The sequence below is a fragment of the Numenius arquata genome, chromosome 1 (assembly GCF_964106895.1).
Source record: "Numenius arquata chromosome 1, bNumArq3.hap1.1, whole genome shotgun sequence".
Taxonomy (NCBI): domain Eukaryota; kingdom Metazoa; phylum Chordata; class Aves; order Charadriiformes; family Scolopacidae; genus Numenius; species Numenius arquata.
The window spans coordinates 3,292,722-3,312,480 of NC_133576.1; the positions used below are offsets into that span (position 1 = coordinate 3,292,722).

The window sequence follows — 19,759 nt, forward strand, 5'->3', positions numbered from 1 at the left end:
GAGTAAGCAGTATCTGTCCCTTCCTTCATTATTTCTCATTTGCTAGCATATAGACACTAGCGCATACGGATGCCAGTTTGCAACAGGTTGTTCAGGGATCTGCTTGTAGTTGATATTCTGCTTGTCTCCTGCTTTTTCTGTACTGGATCTGTTCCTTTATTCTTCCTCCGCATCTTGCCTTTTTTAAAAACAAACCAAAACAAAACAGCACAGAGTTCAAACCTCAAATAGGGAATTAAAACGCAGAAGTTCTCCTTGGCAAGTGTCTGACCGTCTGTCACACTGAGAGGCAGATGACAGTCTCCAGGACTTAATAAAAACCCAACCCCATGCTCTGGGGAGGTAAGGGATAAGGCAACACAAGGCACTCCTCGTGTTTGAAGAGGTGCAGGTGGCTGCCGTGGGAGCGATAATCAGCAGCTGCGATGAAGAACCTGACAAGTGCTCAGAGATTCCGCCAGACCAGGCTGTTTTATCTAAGACAAATGCTGACATAAAGCTGATCTCCCCCACGCAGGGGGTGAAAGCTTACGGATTAAGACGTTCTACTTGGGGATAAATTTTGCCCACCTTTGAACTGGCACTTGTCTTGCAACAAGCAAGAGAGGAATGCAGATTAATTCTGTAGCATTCAGAGAACGCACACTTTGGTTTCATCCCCTACTCAAGGCTACCGGAGGGATCCACACAGGCTATGGCTTGGCATATTTCTGCACTCCCCCTCTCATAATAAGATTGCTTAGGATACATACATCCATCTTTTCATGGGGGCTACGGTTTTGGCCAGAAAACTCCGTCAGCTGCCTTTTGACCAATGAAGCCGGAAAGAAAGAACAGAGATTATTCCTCAACATAGTATTTTTAAGAAGGTTCCAGTATTTTCCTGCTATGTATTGAAATGGTAGTACCTAGAGAGGGTTGGAGGAATAAAAGAGAATGAAAATGGCAACAGTAGAATGGATATAAATCAACCTAAAATGCTGAAAGCAAAATCTTCAGGGATGATGAATCAGCACAATCGTAGAGATTTCTCTGGAGCTGCACTCATTTACACCAGGTAAGGACTTATTTCTCCATTTGCAAGTCTCTAGAACATTATGGTATAATTTCCTAATTTCCATAATAAATTATGCTTTAAAGTGCAAGCAGGATGTTTGAAATTACCTCCCACCAAGACTTTCACAGTTTTAAAATGGGATCCTGCACATCTAATATTCAAACAACAGTCTTCCTTTTACATTAATTTATTTGACCATTTACTACCATGCTTTACACGCTACTTCAAAGGAAAATATCCATTTGAAATACTGGAGATTAAAGCCATAAATTTTCTAGTCAGCATCTATTGCAACCATCATTCACTATGCCTTTGCATGTACAGTGCAAATGTTCTTTATTATAATTTAACACAGTCATCAGGAGGCTTGAAAATCTAACCTAATTAATTTACAGGCACTTAGCCAAATGGCTTTGTCTTAAACACTTATCCCAGAAAATTATGCTACATTCTTCTCATAATCATTGAACACTTTAAATTATCCAATACTTTAAACCACACTCTTTTATATCACTTACAAAGTACCTAACTCCAAGAACATTGACAGAAATTGAGCAAAGCAAGTGCTCCCTTCATATTAGTATACTCGCGTTTTTAAGGTGTTTTGAAAGCTGTTATCAATTTTATCACCATGATTCTCTGAAGGGATGTAGTCTGCTGTACTTTCAGGGAAATAGTTTCTGAAGAAGCTCCAGGAGGGAGACACCACTCCTCCTTGTGGCACATGCAATAATTACAGCAATTTGCTTGTTTTCTCAAAACTTTCATAACAGAAAGAAAGAAGACGGCAGAAAAAGTGAGGGGAGGATGACATATAATGAAGCAAACCAACCTCTGGTTTGCAAGTGAGAAGTCGGTATTTGCTGTTAACATCCTCAGAGAACTGTGGGATTGGTTCATTTTAATGAATCACCCACTCTTTTTCCACAGCGTTTCTTTACATTCTAAAACAACAGAAAGGATTTGAGTTTAAATCTGTCATGAGAACAGTAGCACTGTTTATTCATCAGGGTGAAAGAGGTAATATATGTATTATGGGGTTTTTTTCTCTTATTGTGTAGACAAAAAGCCATAAGCTGTTTTTGTAGAAGTCAGATGACACAGTCAACAACGATAGTGCACAACTTTAAGACCTGGCAATGGAATTAATAACCACAAGCAGCACAGAGTCTGAACATCATAATGATCCATGACTAAAGTATGTCTTTAATGTCAATAAAACTTTCGATGTCATCTAATCTGAACTGAAAAATAAGCTTTAAGGCCAATTCAAACTGGATTACAGAATTTCTGCAGTCCTTGATATAAGGAATAAGCAAAGGAAAAAAGGAAAATCTGAGATATACACATTCTCCATCAGCTATGGTTTTGGTTGTACAACTTTGGTAACCATTAAAAGTAAATGGCAAATTCCCCAAAAGAACCGGCACGGTTTCCACCAAGATTTCTTTTTTTTTTTAAAAAAGCTTTTTGAAACGGCAATGCTTAAGCCTGATTTTGTCAAGAAACTGTAGCTCTGCATTAATGATACTTTATTAGAATAACAGATTATTGACAAAGTTTTGGCTATGAGCCAAAAGACAGCCAGATACTTCAGATCTAATATTTCATAATTGTCATACCAGAAACAGGTCTCTTCTACAAATGGAAATTGAAAGGGATTCTCTTGCAAAAGCTGAAAGTTCTCACATCTGCCCTTATGGTTTTCACTACAATGGGCACCCTCAAACTTTCTTACCAAACTCTACACTCGCAGTAAAGAGCACTAGTTTGGTTTGTTGGTTTTGGGGTTTTGTAATGGATTGGTTTCTTGTTCTGGAATTATGCAGTGTTTAAGACACAACAGAGGAAAATATTATTCAAATATTATTCAATATATTATTTTTCACCCTCTCAAGTGCACATACCTCTATGCTGTCCAGCCCAGTTCTGATACAGAGGCTGCAAGTTAAATGATGTTGAAATACAGTGATATTAAGGCAATTGAAGTTCTTTGAAAACGAAGGCACAATTAGCTTAATAGATTTCAGAAGAAAGAATTGCTTTTCAAATATTGGTTTGCTTAACTGAAACGTCCATAGTCAAATTTCAACGCATGATTAACTGTTTTAAAATACACATTAGTGTAAATCCAAATGTGAGAATTTAAAACAAGTCAGAGAAAGTAGGGTTTTTACAACAACTTGAACTCAGCTGTAAGGTGCTGCACATAGATGCTCTGTGTCCAAGGTCAGTCTTTCTCTCCCAGACACATTATTAATGATGTCTTTCCAAAAGCAAAAAGAACACCTCTAACTTCTCATAGCTGTGTACAGAACATTTGCTAATGAAGAGCTTTCTTCCAAGTGTAAACTGAACAAAAGCAGAGAGATCATGGGTTGATTTTTTTAATGCAACTGCATAAAAGGGATTCATTAAAAAAAAAAAAAAAAAAAGAAAAAAACAAAACTAAAACCAGACTTCTTAAAACTGGTTGAAAGGTTTCGGAAAAACAGTGGGAAATAGGTGAATATGCATGATGTATTTGTTTGGAGATTTACTGTATTTCCAGCAAGAAGAAAAAAGCCTACTCCTGGAGAATACAAAGGCAAGCGAATCTTGTCTCACATGCAGCACTGGAAAACCCAAAACTTTACAGTAGCATCACAATCATCACAGTGAATCAAATACAGAAGCAGCACCTGTCCTTCTTAGTTAAAGGATTTTGCAGTTATTTCTGTAGTGTGACCTCCTTTGCATTTACCACTGACAAATTCCAGCTGGTCACCTGTAATGACACCTCTGTTGAGTCACAGGCCAATATGTGGACTTTTATCAGCTACTGGACCACTTAAAGCACTGACATTGCAACACACATCTGGAACCACTTGCTGCTTGGTCAACTGTTTGAATTTTGTGTGGGATAATGCAATATATAGACTAATATAAACATTTTAAAAGCAACTTGGCGGTCTGAAGAGCATTAGCTAGCTCATCTTTGCTTCTGCACTGAGGAAAAAAGAAAACTAAATTAGCTTCTTCTGGACTTCACTTCATGGTTCAGGGAAGAACAAACCCATGGGGAAAACCCTAGGTCAGCAAAAGACCTGCAGAGAATATTCTGAATCCCAGATAGCCACATCTAGTTGCTCCACATGGACCCCACGCAGCCTACTGAACTTGCAGATTGTGGACGCACCAGACCATGGACTAAGGAGGAGCTGTTTCAAGTCAGATGTGCCTTTTCCCAAATGAAGTTGGCCAATACCATCAAGAACAATCTCAATTAATCTATGTATACACTGAAAGCTTTACAAAGAGGCAAAATGTATTTGTGGTAGCCTCTGATGGTTGCAGCACAACTTCTCTGGCCACATGGCAGTTGGTAAAGGGTGTGAGTTGTCAGCACTTGGCTGGGCTGGGAAACCTCTTTTGCCATCTGCTTCTTCTGCAGAGCCAAGCTGTGTATTTCCACTGTCCACACTGACTGACCCATCCGTGCTAACCTCATAAAGAACCAACATGGGAATGCTCAAGGATTATGGGTACAAGGTGCTAGATACCAGAGCAAAACTCTAGGGCATCACATTTAATTTTACAGTGGTTTTTTTACTTCCTTATTCTCCACACAATATTCATGTGAGGAATGTTAGGGATGTAAACTGGGTAGTTCAAAGGAAGTCTAAAAACCATTTTGAATTTTTGTTTGTACAAATCATGCTATGGTCAAAGTCTTCTAATCTATGACACTGGCAAGTGCTGCTGACTTGTAACCAATTCCTTTGACTCTTCTAGAATTCTTCTACCAAGTTTTGGTACCAAGCATCTGTCTCCTCCTACTTGACCAGCATGTCAATAGGACAAAGCAGCTCATACTTCCTTTGTGGACTTCCAAAAGTAGACCACATAATTTTATAGCGTGTAGCAGATGTCCGAGCATAATAAAGGCCACAGCATGTGGTGCTCTTACTGCTATAATGGGCAGAGCTGAGCAATAGACAGATCTGAATTGTTCTCTTCAAAAAAGTGAACTTCAGCTAGAGCAGCCATTTGAACTTGAACTTCAGACACCATGAGTACTTATTGAGCAAGTGGTGTAAATGACAGACACTTCAGGATGCAGCTCTTTTATTGAAATATGAAATAAACTTGTCACTGATTTCCTTGGCAGCAGGATATGATCCTAAAACAATAACTCTAAAATAAAACTCAGTAATGCTCAGGCCCTCTTAGACTCTGTTCCCAAGGTAATTCGTTGCTACAGCATTTATTTTCTGTTTTTCTCTGTTTTCTCTAAACATGCAGGTTTAAAAGTAATCATTTCAGATCCCCATCAGGGCCCTGCTGGCTAAAGTACCGATTTAAATGTTACTTACCCGAGAGCAGAATGTGTTACATGCTTTGTCGTGACACTCCATCATCTGAAGTCCTGTAACAGCATCCCTCATACTCGTGCAAGAGCATTCCCTGCAACCATCTTCCCAGGTTGTCCCAATCGGGTAGACTATGCTGTTGTGCACACACACCTATTGAATGCAACAATTAATACATTAAAGAGCACACTGCTGCTGTAAGGGCAGACTTCTGGCTCCAAAAGTCTGTTTTCTAAGATGTGAAACCTACCATAGATAGGGTACATTTAGATGAGGGTGGTGAGGCACTGGAACAGGTTGCCCAGAGAAGCTGTGGATGTGTCATCCCTGAAAGTGTTCAAGACTAGTCTGGATGGGGCTTTGAGTAACCTGGTCTAGTGGAGGTGTCCTTGCCATTGGCAGGGATTTGGAACTAGATGATCTTTAAGGTCTCTTCCAACTCTAACCATTCTATGATTCTATAAATTTTATGGAATGTTTTGAACCCAGTAGAAATGCCACACGTCTTAAAATTGTGGCCACTCTGTCGAGGAAAAGGAAATAAGTGCAACCAAAGCTACTGTTTTATTAAAAATAAATGGGAAAATTTTATCTGCAGTCGGTGGACTTCTCCAGGCTCTGACTCAGTTTTCCTAGAAGTATAATTTGACCCAATATTTAGAGATAATAAATAGTGAGTCCTGTAGAAGGAACCATAGATGTAAAACTTCTCCCAGTTAAACCAGCTGATCTGAAAAGATCCTGCTTTGAGCTACAAGCATTCATCCTCTTGTATCCTTAGGCCGTCAAAGCTACCACAAAAGTAGTGCCATCTCTTATATCACACTTCCTATTAGTAAATTTTACAGCATGTTACTGAAGAGATGAACATCATTTATTTTTATAGATACAGCAATAAAGTCACAGCAACATAAAATGACTTATGCAAGGTCACGAACTACTTAGCAACAGAAAAGAAAGGCTAGATCTCCTCGGCTGCAAGACAGCGTAACCCTATGTTAAGCTGTTAGGTAAGGTTGCTTCAATGAAAAGGTTACGTTGCCCTGCAACCTCTCCTCTAAGTAACCTTATCTTAAGGGTTAACATAATATAATAACTTAATAAAAGGTTGGCAAAATAAGAAAAAATATATCCTGGTGAAGCTTTAACAGAATCAGGTATTAATTTGGCAGAAATTTAAAAGTGGCAATATAGTTCATATAAGATACAATGCCTCCTCGGGCAGAGGCAAAGGTAGTTAATGGGCACAAGGACTCTAGGTGTCCCAAATATTTCAATAAAGTTAGTATAGGGTTGAAAGAATATATAGTAACTGTACTGATCCAAAATCATGTAACTCTGTTGTTGAGAAACAAATTAAAAAAATTTAAAATTACCTCTGAAATTCTTAATGCTTGAATGACCTTGAAGATTCAAATGTTTGGGGGTTTTATACATATATATATATATATTAAAAAAGAATCTGATTACCTCAAAGTCACAAAAAATGGGTTGGTTATGTCAGAATAAATGACTGTAATAAAATAAGCAACAGTGTGAGGCAACAGTATATTTCTCTCAGACACATGTAAATTAAAAACACCCTGACAGCATTATCCAGTAGTCTCGTTGAGGGTTTGTTAATACCTAGCTACCCGCTTACTTTGGTGCTATCACTCCATGTAGAGAAGATAATCTTATCTGTGGAAATGACACTTCATTCCTCTTACCCTGCCTGGAATGCAGGTGGTAGATACGCAGCCGCAGTCATTGGTGAGAGATCTGGATAGATATCCCAGAGGGCAGCTCACTGTTGAGTTCGTACAGCTGCAGGTACACTCGTATTTATCACAGCACTCAGTCTTCTCCACAGTCAGCTCTCGATGGGGTGGGCAGGAAGGTCTTTGGACTAAGCTGCATGCTTCTCTGTTACACGCTAGCAGAAAAAGGTAGGTACCACGTCAAGCACACGGCATTTCAGAGTGCTTCCAGTGAACAAGACAGTTCTCTGGCAGCAAGGCACTAATTGCTACCGCATACTGTTATAAATCTACTTAAAGACTAAGAAGTAACGCAGATATAAAAGACCCAGGTCAAAGGCTGTGCTGCAGGTTCAGGAAAAGCTTCTACCCTGCCAAAATATTCTTCTCTCATACACAATCAAAAACATTTAGAAAATAAACATATATGTCAGAGCACACACGTCCAAGAGTAAAGTGTTTCTCTCTTCCTTAATTCAAAAGTGTACTTGGAAAGGGCCAACGATACCCTTCTTCCAAGTCTGTGAAATCATTACATGTCCATTGGTTCCAAAATTAAACCTTTCACAGGGAAAGAATAATGTCCAAAGGAAATTGTCAGTGTTGCTCAAATGCAATGTTCCAGTGTCACTCCCTGCTTAAAAAAAAAATAGAAATCTTACCACATGTGTAATTTGGTCTGCATTCTCCAGGGTTGGTCAGAGCAAGCTGCAGGCCAAACTCACAGACAGGGGCAGGAGGCAAATCACAGGAAACCAGATCACAGACTAAGAAGAAAAATTGAGAGAGTGTTTAAGACCATGCCTGACTAGTTCGTCCTCAAGAAAAGATGCACATGTGCATGCATGTCCCCATTAAACTTTTTTTTTCCCTATGCTCAATTGCTATCCTAAAATATGAAATAAATTAGAGCTCAGCAGGTCAGAGTTTGTTTTCAAAATAGCTTAGGGAACAGTTCAAGCTTGGGTTATGAGGATTAAGGTTCTAATGTTATATTTAATGTGCAAATATAGATCATGCAAAAATAGATACTTGAAAGAGGACCATTCTAATGTCATGTAGACAACACCAAATTGCTCTATTCCCTTCCTCACCTCTAACAGAAGAGGGAGAAAGTCAAGTTAGAAGTGAATGGACAGTCACATCCTCAGGAGCTGTTTATTTTTCCACATGGATGACCTTGCAGTCATTCAGTGGTTTCAAAAATGAAGCATTGCATTAAATAAAAGAAGGGATTGTATACCTTTGAAGTTTCTGTTAAAAATACAGACCAAGAAGATTCCAATAGTTTATGAGAACCTACCACACTCATACTCGGGGCAGCACTGGCCAGGGTCCCTGCGCAGACGAGGGACTTCACAGGGACCACACTGAACAGCTGTAGTAAGAAGAAAACATCCATTAAAAAAGTTTGGATAAGAACTAGAAAACTAGGTAACACAAATATCAGTTGAAGTCCAGTCAGAGTTAGACCAACTTACGTTTGGCAGTAGGGCAAGGTCGGACTGTGCAGTTCACTTTCTTGTTATCAAGACACGTGCAGATCTCGCAAGGCTCGTTTGCAGGAATCCATGTTTCCATGTGCTGCATGGAGAAAATCCAAACAACTGATTGTTAGAAAGAAATCAAATATTTAGGTCACTGGTATGTTAGCCATGGGAGTGGGTGAGGGCAAGTAACATCATTAATTTGGAAAACCAGCAGACTCCATGCAGGATTGGTGGATTGCTCTGTTAACAATAAGAACCTAAGGAGAGACATAATTCTGCAATGACTGTTGTGTACCAATTTAGCAAAAGATGTTAAGAATGCATGAATAGGATGAAGAATCACTATTGTTTTAAGCATGAAAAATGCTCAGATGTCATAAATGCAATCTCAGGCTATTGTGAGTAACAGTGGACTCGTGCAACTACATACCATGACTGGATGTTCAGTGGTAATAAGGGAAACAACAATATTTTGGGAAATACATAGAAGTGGCTGCTTTCCCAAATTAGTAGTACTTAAACACAGAGAAATAATCAGTGCATATTTTTTACTAAGAATATGTGGGGTGTCATCACTTGATTTCCCATTGGACTGAAGATGGGAAAAGCACTATAGTAACCCCAAATTTGAAACCATCACTGTGGTGATTACTTGGACATAACAAGCACATTCAGAAACTGACAGTAAAGTGTAACATTATTCAACCACTGCTCCTTCTGATGAGAGAGGGGGAAATCATGGGGCATGTTTAGTTTGGAGAAGAGGAGGCTGAGGGGGGACCTCATTGCCCTCTACAACTCCCTGAAAGGAGGGTGCAAAGAGGTGGGTGTTGGCCTCTTCTCCCAAGGGAATAATGACAGGACCAGAGGAAATGGTCTGAAGTTGCGGCAGGGGAGGTTTAGATTAGATATGAGGAAGAATTACTTTACTGAGAGGGTGGTCAGGCCCTGGAACAGCCTGCCCAGGGAGGTGGTGGAGTCGCCATCCCTGGAGGTATTTAAGAAACGTGTAGACGTGGCACTTCAGGGCATGCTCTAGTGCCCGAGATTGTTGGTTTGTGTCTGTTTGTGGGTGGGGTGGGGTGTGGTTGTGGGTGTTTGTTTTGTGTGGGGTTTTTTTGGTTTTGTTTTGGTTTTGGTGTTTGCTTTTTCTTTTTTTTTTTTTTTTGTGGTTAGACTTGATGATCTCAAAGGTCCCTTCCAACCAAGAAGATTCTGTGATTCTGTGATCATTGAGGTTAAAGATGCAGTTACCTATAAAGAACTATCCACGTTTAACACTCGTGAATAGGGAGGTAAGAGTGAAAAGATGCACTATGGGACAATAAAGTTAATTTGCACAATTGATCCAGGTTCTGGGTGAGAACATGTAGAGTAGGTTAGGATGCCACAAAGGGAAAAGGTGTCATCCAGAAAACACTGGAGTGCAGTTTAAAAATAAGTCTGCCAAGACCTTTAGTAATAAGAAGAAAGGAAGGAAATATCTAAGCATACTTCAACCTGTACCCAGAGATATCTATGTATTTTAAGCCATCACTGGAGTCTTGAAAGGACAGTTTACTTTCAAAGATTAACAGCATGGCAAGGATAAGGCACCAGGCATGCTGGAACAAGCCAACCAAAGGTTTAACAAAGCTTAGGAAACAAATCACATAGGGTTGGTTAATCTGTAGGAAATCTATTTTAGTCAAAGAAAGCTTGCATCAATGCTAGTAAAGAACATGATCTCAGGGCTTGGAAAAATAACTGAGCCCTCTGCCAGAGTATTCAATGGCCTCAGGGTTAAAAAGTCCTGAGAAGGCAGCTGATAGGGAATGCCTACATTTGCAGGTGGTGGTGTGAAAAGCACGTGGACATTTCAAGACACAGAGAATCACAACATCTGCTCTAGCATTTTCAGCAGCCTTGATTTTCACACAGGTTTTCTTCAGCATAAGTAGGACTCTCTAATACCAGAAGAAATGGCAAGAGATAGATAGCATGGTGTTAGTAGAGCTCTATATGGGTGTTGGTACTGAGAATCGCGTAAGCCCAAGCATGACCTGAGGTAGAAAGGAACGGAGGAATGAACACCAGAGGGAAAGAAGGGGGTTAAGGAAATCGTAACCCACCACCAGTGGCACTGCCTGTTGTATTGCTCACACAGCTAATCCTGCAGTGGTGGAGACGCAAAACGGCTGTGCGAGTTGATCCTCCCCTGCCCTCCACCTCCCCATCCACACAGCAGCTGCATCTAAGCCTTGCCATTGGGGTACAGACAAGAGGTTTCAGAATTAAAACCCCATTAAGGGGCACGCAACAACTCATGAATTTCAGAACTCCTGCAGAAACAAGTAGATATCACTGCAGATGTTATTCCCAAGATGCGCGCTGAGCTTTTCTCCACGAGGGCTTGAAACAATTATTTAAATGGGAAATGCACTGCATTGCCTGAGGACTCGGGGATTTAAGACACACAGATCCTAGACTTTAATCTGCATTTGCAATAACCATTTCAAATAGAATCATAATACAATAACTAGAATTGTCAGGTTCACCGAGAGTTGTGCACAACTGATCTGTATTTCTGGCAGTGATTATATACATTGCAAGCTATTTTTTTTTTCCTTCTAGAGAAATAATAAGACTTTTTTTCTATTCCTTTTATCACAAAAATTACTCTTTGGGCTTTCTTTTTTTCCCCTTCTATTTTACCAATTCTAGAAGCACTACACAAATCCAATGATACTGTATTTAAAACAAAGATCCAAAAGAGAACACAAAGAAAAAATCATGGCCATATGTAGGGAGATACTGTAGCTTTAAAATAAAAGCTAATATGAGGTACATGTGCTCGGTCCTTCAGGAAACTTTAAGCTTTTGTTTTGAAAAACACCATTTAGATGATGCAGTTGTGGAACAAAAGGACACTCTTCCCCTGTATCTTCCCTCGCTGCCAACATCCATAGGGTATGCATGTATGTATAAGGAGGGGGGTTAATGCTGTGAGGCTCCTGTACCAGCCCCTTGCCCGCCAGTAGGAAACCCTCAGGATTGTGTTTAGTGAACACTTTTCCATCACGGTGGGCTGTGACAGTGCCAGCAGGCAGCACTAAGGCACAAGATATGACAAGGTGGGACCCTCAGACCCACGTGGACCTATCCTGGGCACAGGGGGTGTGTGCATGGACACCCAGGGCAGACCTGCCCTATGTGCCGCTCTTGCATTGGCAAAGCGGTGCCTGGAACACTTGCCTCACTAAGTCAAGCGCATTGCTCGCTGGTGCCCTACCACCTAAAGAAAGGTGGTCTCTCTGTTAAGTTTGATGCTTCTGTCATTGCGTTAACCAATGCAAACACTATTTTAAAGTGATGTTTCAGCCACAAATAGTGTATGCTTCCTTTCAGTTTAACTGTAAACATTTATAACATGTTTCTTGCTGAACTAACAATGTGAGTATAAATGTGAGTGTGTAAAATGAAGTTATTCAGAGTATATACATTCATTTACTTTTTTACACAGATTCTGTTATTTAGAATAACTAAATAATATAATAATAGACTTCTGTTATTTACAGAAGATCTATGTTACAAAAACGATTATGTCTTTGACAGCAGGTTTAGTGAGTATGATAAGACCATCCAAAAATCTCAAGAAGCATCTAAAGCTCATAAATTAAATTAATTTTTAAATTAAAGCCCCCTTCTTCTTAAAGTCGTGTAACAAAATTGCCAACTGAAGAGGACTGGCTGAATTAGATGAAAACTCCCAGGGTTGAGTAGCTGGGCATGAAAAGGAACAACCCCTGCTACTTAGAACAGGGGACATGGGGAAGAGCTTGCGCAGACGCTGCGTGATGCTGAAAGGCAAATCAACACTGCAGTCTGGCACCCAGCACTCACAGCTCTTCCTAATCCCATTCTGCCACAGAGAGGTCTGACTTCGCTGAGGAGTGTGGGTTTTCAGTAAAACTAAAATTATGAATCTCATCTGAGGAATGATTCTCATTTAAAAAAAAAAAAAAAAAAAAAAAAAAGAGGTTTTCTTGGTCTCGCTGCTCCACACCAATCACTGAAAATATTTCAGTAAGCTTTGCAAAGACAATACAATATATTTTAAGCAAGGTTTCCAGATTTATGATAAAATTGTCATCACTGGTAAAATTCTGGGGAATGGAGGTTTTTTTATCTTGGTAAATGTTGACTTATGCCATCCCTTTTCTCTTCCCTCTAGACCTCCCTCCACACAAATTTGTCATGCATTTCCGGGTCTGGACAGTCCCAGCTGTGAATTTTATATCCATCCCAGCCAATTTCACACCAGGGGAGCTACATGGGGCTGACAGCCGGCCGGTTATGAGGAACTGAGCTAGAAAATAAAGTATCCGAAGGGGAAAACAGTCCAGACTTATAAGACTGATTTACTTGCAAAAGTACGAACCCCAACCACATATATAGGTAAGCTGCTAAGTATATAGTTACCTGATGGCGTGTGCCATCTTCACTGACACATTGTGTGCAGACTTCTTCATCAACACAGCTGTCATTAAAAATCACCTGTCTGTCTGGACAGAAGCAGCCTTCTGTGGGATAATCCTTGCAGACACTGAGTTTGGTACTATTATCACAGTGCTTTACGCAGGCTTTGTGGCAGTGATCGTATGTCAAATATGTGGGACATTTCATTGCTGAGGAAGACAGAAAAAAAAAACAATTTAGATAAAGACATCTGAAATGGAGATAAGTGTTTCCACTCGCACTTTCTTTAGAATTCTGTTCAGGATTTTTAAAGCCATCATCTGATGAACATATTTTTGTCCTCTGCAGCCACTAACATCTTTGAAAACACATTTTAAAACTGACAAAATCCACAGTGGAAAGCGATTGAAGGCACTTTGTTAAGTTACAGTCCACACAGAAATCATCAAGCCACATTTTCAGACCACAAGCATCAGCAAAGTATGACTTACCCTAATCATGATACAACGGCTTACGTGAGCTGAACATCTGAACACCACATCTAGATGTGATGTTGGGGGATATGGTGTAGGAAAGAACTTTGTACAGTAGGGTAGATGGTTGGACTCGATGATCCCAAGGATCTTTTCCAACCTAGATGATTCTATGATTCTATGATCTTGACTAACCTTCTTTTCAACACTGGCAAGAGACACCAGAATTTGGAACCACTTTCACAAGTATTAGAGAAGCACTGGTAACAGCGTGTATTAGAAGATATCCAGGACAGACGAAAGCGTTGAACAAAGATTTTTTTGACAACTTGATAAGCAGCAGTTTTCCCAAGCAACTGAAGAAAGCTAATAAACAGAACATTTTGATACTTCAACTGAACCTGCCAGATTTCTGTACCTTATTAACTGAATTTCTTTATTAACAGAATTAACAGAATGAATGGAAGTTGCATTCCCCCCTAAGCCAACACGTAACATTTTTACTGATGAGTTCACAGCACCGAGGGTATTGTTTCTAAAAGCAAACACAAAACCAAGGCTGCAGCTATTCAAGAAACCTATGGACACACCTTCCATACCCTGTATTCCCTCAAGTCTACTTATTTTTCACTACAGCTTCAACTTGGAAAAGTCTTTCTTATTTCCCAGTTTGTGACTGCTGTGAGGTTTATAAAACTTTTTTTCAGTCCCCTGACAAAAAACACTGAAAGAAAATTACCGAGTGAAGACCTGAGTTCCCAACCAAACAAGCATTCACCAGCTGACCTGCCTACACACAACCTTCTTATCAGCCAAAGGAAACACAAAAGAAATGTCTTTAACATGAACCCTTTTCTGTTTCAAGCCATGTTAAACCCAATTAATGCTGGTGTGTTGGGCTCTGTGGTTGTATGTGTGGATAAGCATCATAGTTCAGCAGATGCAGAGGAACTTGAAAAGACACAGAAACTTGATGTGGACTCCAATCTCACTATGAAATGCTTTGGCTGGATTCTGAAAACACAAGACCTCATAGCTGCCTTCCAATAACTGAAGGGAGCCTACAGGAGAGCTGGAGAGGGACTCTGTTTCAGGAAATGTAGTGACAGGACAAGGGGTAACAGGTTTAAATTGGAAGAGGGGAGATTTAAATTGGATACTAGAAAGAAATTCTTTCCTGTGAGAGTGGTGAGGCACTGGAACAGGTTGCCCAGGGAAGTTGTGGATGCCCCATCCCTGGAAGTGTTCAAGGGATGAACCCAGGGCTGGATGGGGCTTTGAGCAACCTGCTCTAGTGGAAGTGTCCCTGCCCATGGCAGGGGGGTTGGAACTCGATGATGTCTAAGGTCTCTTCCAACTCTAACCATTCTGTGATTCTGTGAAAAAGATCTATCGAAGCAAAATAGGAGAAATCACCTGCTTATGAACCTGTACTAGCAGCTACCTAGACTATACTACGTTTTCCAGAAAAACTTGTTTCCAGAAACACTTCTGTAAACAAGGTGCCTAGAGTAAGCACCAATGTTTATTGGCTGTCATGGTCTCACGTCAGCTCCGATTAATTTGTGAAAATACATCCACAGCACGTATTAAGGTAGTGTGTCATTTACTTTTTCATTCCAGTGTCAATGAGCACACTAGCACACTGGCTTTCATCTTGCTTAACTACCGCTAGCCCTACAGCAAGTCTAGTAAGCTTTCTCTGCACAAAATTAGATTAATTTATTTTAGAGTTTAATGCTGATGCCCATCAGCATAGAACCTGGACAGCTCTCAAGCAGAATGAGTACCGATGCTAAAGCCTCTAATGTACTTCACCTAACATAGCCCCTTCTCCTTCCTCCTCTTTGGCCGGCGCTAAGGAGCCAGATGTGTGAAAAACGCAATGAAGAACCATGCGCTGGACTCCAGACATGCTATCAAAAAACCCCGTGTTAAATGGCAATGTTTATTCAACGAAGGAAGAAATGAGGTAGTTATGTTTTGCAAAAGAAAAATAAATGAGCTCACAGGAATGCCCTTGTTTTGAAGTCACCTCTGTCCTTGGGGGCACTGGAGTGAGATGTGCATAAGCAGTGTCAGAGATGGAGTAAGCTCCATTAATGTCTGGAAAATCATCCTAACCATCCTTTCATCCTACTGGCACAATGACAACCAGGCAAGTGTAGAAAGCCACCACAGACACATCACCCTTACGTTCCAGAGATTTGGCCAGGTCCTACACGACTTACAGGTAACTGCTTTTTGTATAGAAACTTCTGCCAGAGGTATGGAATGTGAGAAGGCATGAAGGGCTCCCCACAGTCAGCCTCAGAAACAAGTATTTCAACAAGCCACGCTCCCAGATGGCTATTTCAGTGCTCACCTCAAATGTTTCTTGTTTCTGAATAAAAAGGAAAAGACTCTGGCTAGTAGCAAAAGGAGAAAATAAGGCTGAAAAACAAGTAATAGAAAAGTAATTCTTCTGCCAAATTAGTTTCGAAAGAAATCTACCTCAAATACTAGCCCGTATGACACTACTCTGATTATGTGTTGATATTGTATTCTGACAGTTTGCACTGGGATTCACTCTGACTTTGTGGCTCAAATGGATAAGACAAAACAGACCATCCTTGCTTAAAGTACTAGATGGATATTTAGGGAAGGGATGTTTTTCAAGCCTGTGATACATGGAGAAAGGCCCACGTCCTTTCAGGTGACAATGCCACTTTCTTATCAGTAGTATAATTTAGCAGCGACTTAGCTCCTCAGGTCGCACACTGCTGGCTTGCCTTTTGCCTCACTGTACTGTCATGTGCAGCCAGAAGGACAGCTAAAACCCCAGTGCTGATGAAACTGGAGTGAATAATGCGCCAGGGCCAACACCTCAACTGCAGCCAGCCAACCTCCCCACACTGCTCAGGCAGAGTTTTTTTAACCCTCCCTCAACAGGTCTTCTTTATCCAAAGGAATATGTTTAGAAGGGTTTTTCCAGTGTTCTTGGGAGTGGTTTCAAGGTCACATTAAGTCAACTTAGATCAGTGCTGCCACCAAAAAGGGTAGTGCCCTCTTAATCTCTTCACCTCAGCTGCTCTTTCCTGCTGGCACTTTTTTCCCTTTTACAGCTAATTTTCAGAGCTCACCAAGCAGCACGTGAGGATACTGCCAGCATAGCAAAAAGAGTGGGAATGCATGGCTGGGGATGGAAGATCTCTGATGCCCCACATCAGCTGAAGGCAGCCATAAATCTCCCCTCATGCTGTTGAGTTTTTTTCATTGTTTAAGTCTTTCAGCTGCTATGGTCCTCAGCAGCATGCCTTGCTTGAACAGTGAATGAAGAGCAGGGGATAATCTCAGTGTAGCTCCACTACACAAATCCTTCATTAGCAGAGATGGTTTAAAGGTTTCTTGTATCCCATTGCTTCTCTCTCTCCTTCTCCTGACCCTCATTCCTGCTTCTCTGCCAGATGTCACTGCCCCTCAGTTGAGCAGGCACAGCCTGTTATGAATTTGCTTTCTAACCTGGGCCTGCAAAACAACCCAATGAAAGGCAAAACACAAAACCCTCCAACAACCAGAATGACTCATCAAAAACGTTGTTTCTAAGCAAAATATTTTTCCAGGAATCCCTGCAGCTGCTGAGTGCCACCAGCACCCTCCTCAACGAGCCACAGCTCCTTGAGCAGTACCAACTAGCAGTTTATTTCCATGCAAGCATCAACTACCTATCAAATTTAATTTATCTGCAAGCTAGCATTGGCAACTACCTAGAGGGCATGTCCATATTGCACATAAATGAGCATAAAGAGCTGCTGAGAAGCACTCATGGAAACATTAGTACATGAAGATTAACAACTGCTGCTGCTGCTGCTGTCATTTATCTTCTGAGTATTTCTGCTTTCTGAGCAAAATTTGCTAACTGGCACTGTTACTTGAGCTACACGGTTCAAAGCTGACTTGGTCACCTCCACATGAGCTGCCATTTCTTTTGTAACTGCAGAATGAATATAACGCAGTCCATTCACTAATCACTATATAAGCAATCCTATTTTCAGGTGAATAAAGCTTTCTCTCCACACAAAGCCAGAATCCCAACACATGCCAATATTAGCAATGCAGTGATTTGTCAGAAATCTCTATGATCTTCACATTAAAATAGAGCTTGTACTGTCGTTGGAGTAGAAACCCTGTCCAGCAGGCATCCACTGTAAGGGTGAGCTAGCTCAAGGGGTGCACATTCTACGCACCAGGGTTCCATGGCTATCAATGGAAGCTACAGGCTTCTGCAGCACAAGTCTACTAAGTGCAGGGTCTAGAGAAAAAAAAAAAGTTAAAAAAAATATATATATCTCCCTCACTATGCATTCCCACTCTGAAGTAAAGTTTCCTTCCACCCATTGACACAAAGCTGGAAGTCCACCCGGTAGCACTCAACACATGCACCCTCCCAAAAGGGAGCAAGGAAAACTCAGGCAGTGGAACTGAATGAGACCAGGATGGAGAACAAGCTCTGTCTTGATCAGATATTCCCTCAAGTATATTTACCCATCCAGGCAGACCAGCTAGGAGGGACTTATACTGCTTGAAATGTCCCAATATGGCATGACAAAAACCTAAAAAAATGACAGGAATTCACTGCAGGGGGGAAAGCAAGGTATGCCAGAACCGTGCCATTGTTATTAAACATGTAGTGGTAGAGTGATTATTCTGCAGTGTCTAGTCATTAATGTAACCTGTCTAATGCTCCTGTAATTAGCAATTTTATTTTTGGCAGTTGCACACATGCAACTGCCTTCTTTGAAGGAAGAAGCTGATGTTATTGTTAGGACACTAACGATTGTTTTATGCAACTAGTGTTAAAATGGGCAACTCTTCAGCTATCCTTGTACATGCTGAGTAAAAAGACGGGAATTTGAAAATTGCAGAGTTATTAAGGTACTCCACTGACATTCCTCCTTGAACATTACGATTTGCAAAGTCTGACTGAAGCACTAAATTTAGAAAATGGCTGGCAGTATTCTCCCTGTTTTCTAGGACTATATTCCAAACAGACTGTGTTGTTTCTTAAAAGCTTCAGTCTGCAACAGCAACATGTTCTTCAATAACTTATCCTGGAAAGATATTTAAGACACTAACTGGAGGCTCAAAACAAATTCAAATTCACATACTCGACTTCCTACCCCATCGTTCCCTCAGTCTGAGTTTAAAAACACAAAAAAACCCTATACATGTATTGAGTTCTTGCTGTATCATGCCTTTAGGATGCTGGTTCTCCAATTCAGAAATGAAAAGCATCTGGGCAGCAAGAGGGAAAGAAAGCAAGGCAACAAGAACTGACTAAACTGGAGAGGTAGGAGATGCGAAAAACATCTGGGATACAAGACACTACCTGGGGGGCTAGCCGGGAAAGAAAATACATACACACACACACACACATCTCAGATACCTGACTGAGTGAATAACTGAATGTCTGTAACCATCACTGCGGACAGACTAACAGCAGAAGGTGTAGAATAAGCCACCTCAAGAGTTACTTATTTATACAACCGTCTGAACTTAGCACCAGCATTCGGGTCTTGCTTCTTTTGGGCTCTGGGCAATTTGCAAGGCTCGCATCCTGCCATACTGCTTTCTCACAGCACAAACTCTTCGCCTCCAAAACGCAAGCAAAAGACAACCAGAAGGAGAACCAGATTTGCAAAGTAAAGTACAGCTGGTTTGCTCAGTGCAGCTGGCACGTGCTGGCAAGAAAATGCACCACAGCGTGGCTATTTCCCCATTTTTCACTGCAGTAGAAACTTAAAATCACACTTGGCTCTTCCATCACAGTCTGAAAGGTTCAGGCTTCGGTTGGAATGTGGGGAATTTGCAGGAACTATTACAAAGAACTCAGAAAAGTCTTATTTTGTGTCGCTGGCAGGTAGGTAGTTATGACAGTGGCAGGCTGGCGAGCAGTTCCACTACTCTAAATTACAAGTTCCCCTGTCCTGCAGTGTCTGTACCAAAGCAATACCTGCAGCCAAAACTGCCTAGCAGAATCAGAGCAGAATTTCAGTTCAAACCCAGCCCCACGATGGCTCGCTGGCTGCAGGGTCAGGTACTGTCACACAGCTGCGTTTGCCTGTGCATGGCTTTTGCAGTGTTTTCATTTCGCAGGTTACCCCTCCAGCCTTGCAAAACCGCTTTGCATTTTACTAGTTAGCAGTTTAAT

The 19,759-nt window shown here is 40.9% G+C and overlaps 1 protein-coding gene across 1 annotated transcript in view; it reads right to left on the reverse strand.

The window, feature by feature from the left end:
* The window catches only part of VWF (von Willebrand factor), a 145,593-nt gene that overhangs the window by 23,154 nt on the left and 102,680 nt on the right, over nt 1–19,759 (reverse strand). Inside the window, exons 38-43 of the mRNA XM_074168927.1 lie at nt 13,100–13,305; nt 8,630–8,732; nt 8,452–8,526; nt 7,811–7,915; nt 7,119–7,324; nt 5,413–5,562 (exon numbers count right to left, since the gene is read on the reverse strand). Coding sequence (XP_074025028.1) covers nt 5,413–5,562; nt 7,119–7,324; nt 7,811–7,915; nt 8,452–8,526; nt 8,630–8,732; nt 13,100–13,305 — 845 coding nt within the window. The remainder of the gene's footprint in view (nt 1–5,412; nt 5,563–7,118; nt 7,325–7,810; nt 7,916–8,451; nt 8,527–8,629; nt 8,733–13,099; nt 13,306–19,759) is intronic.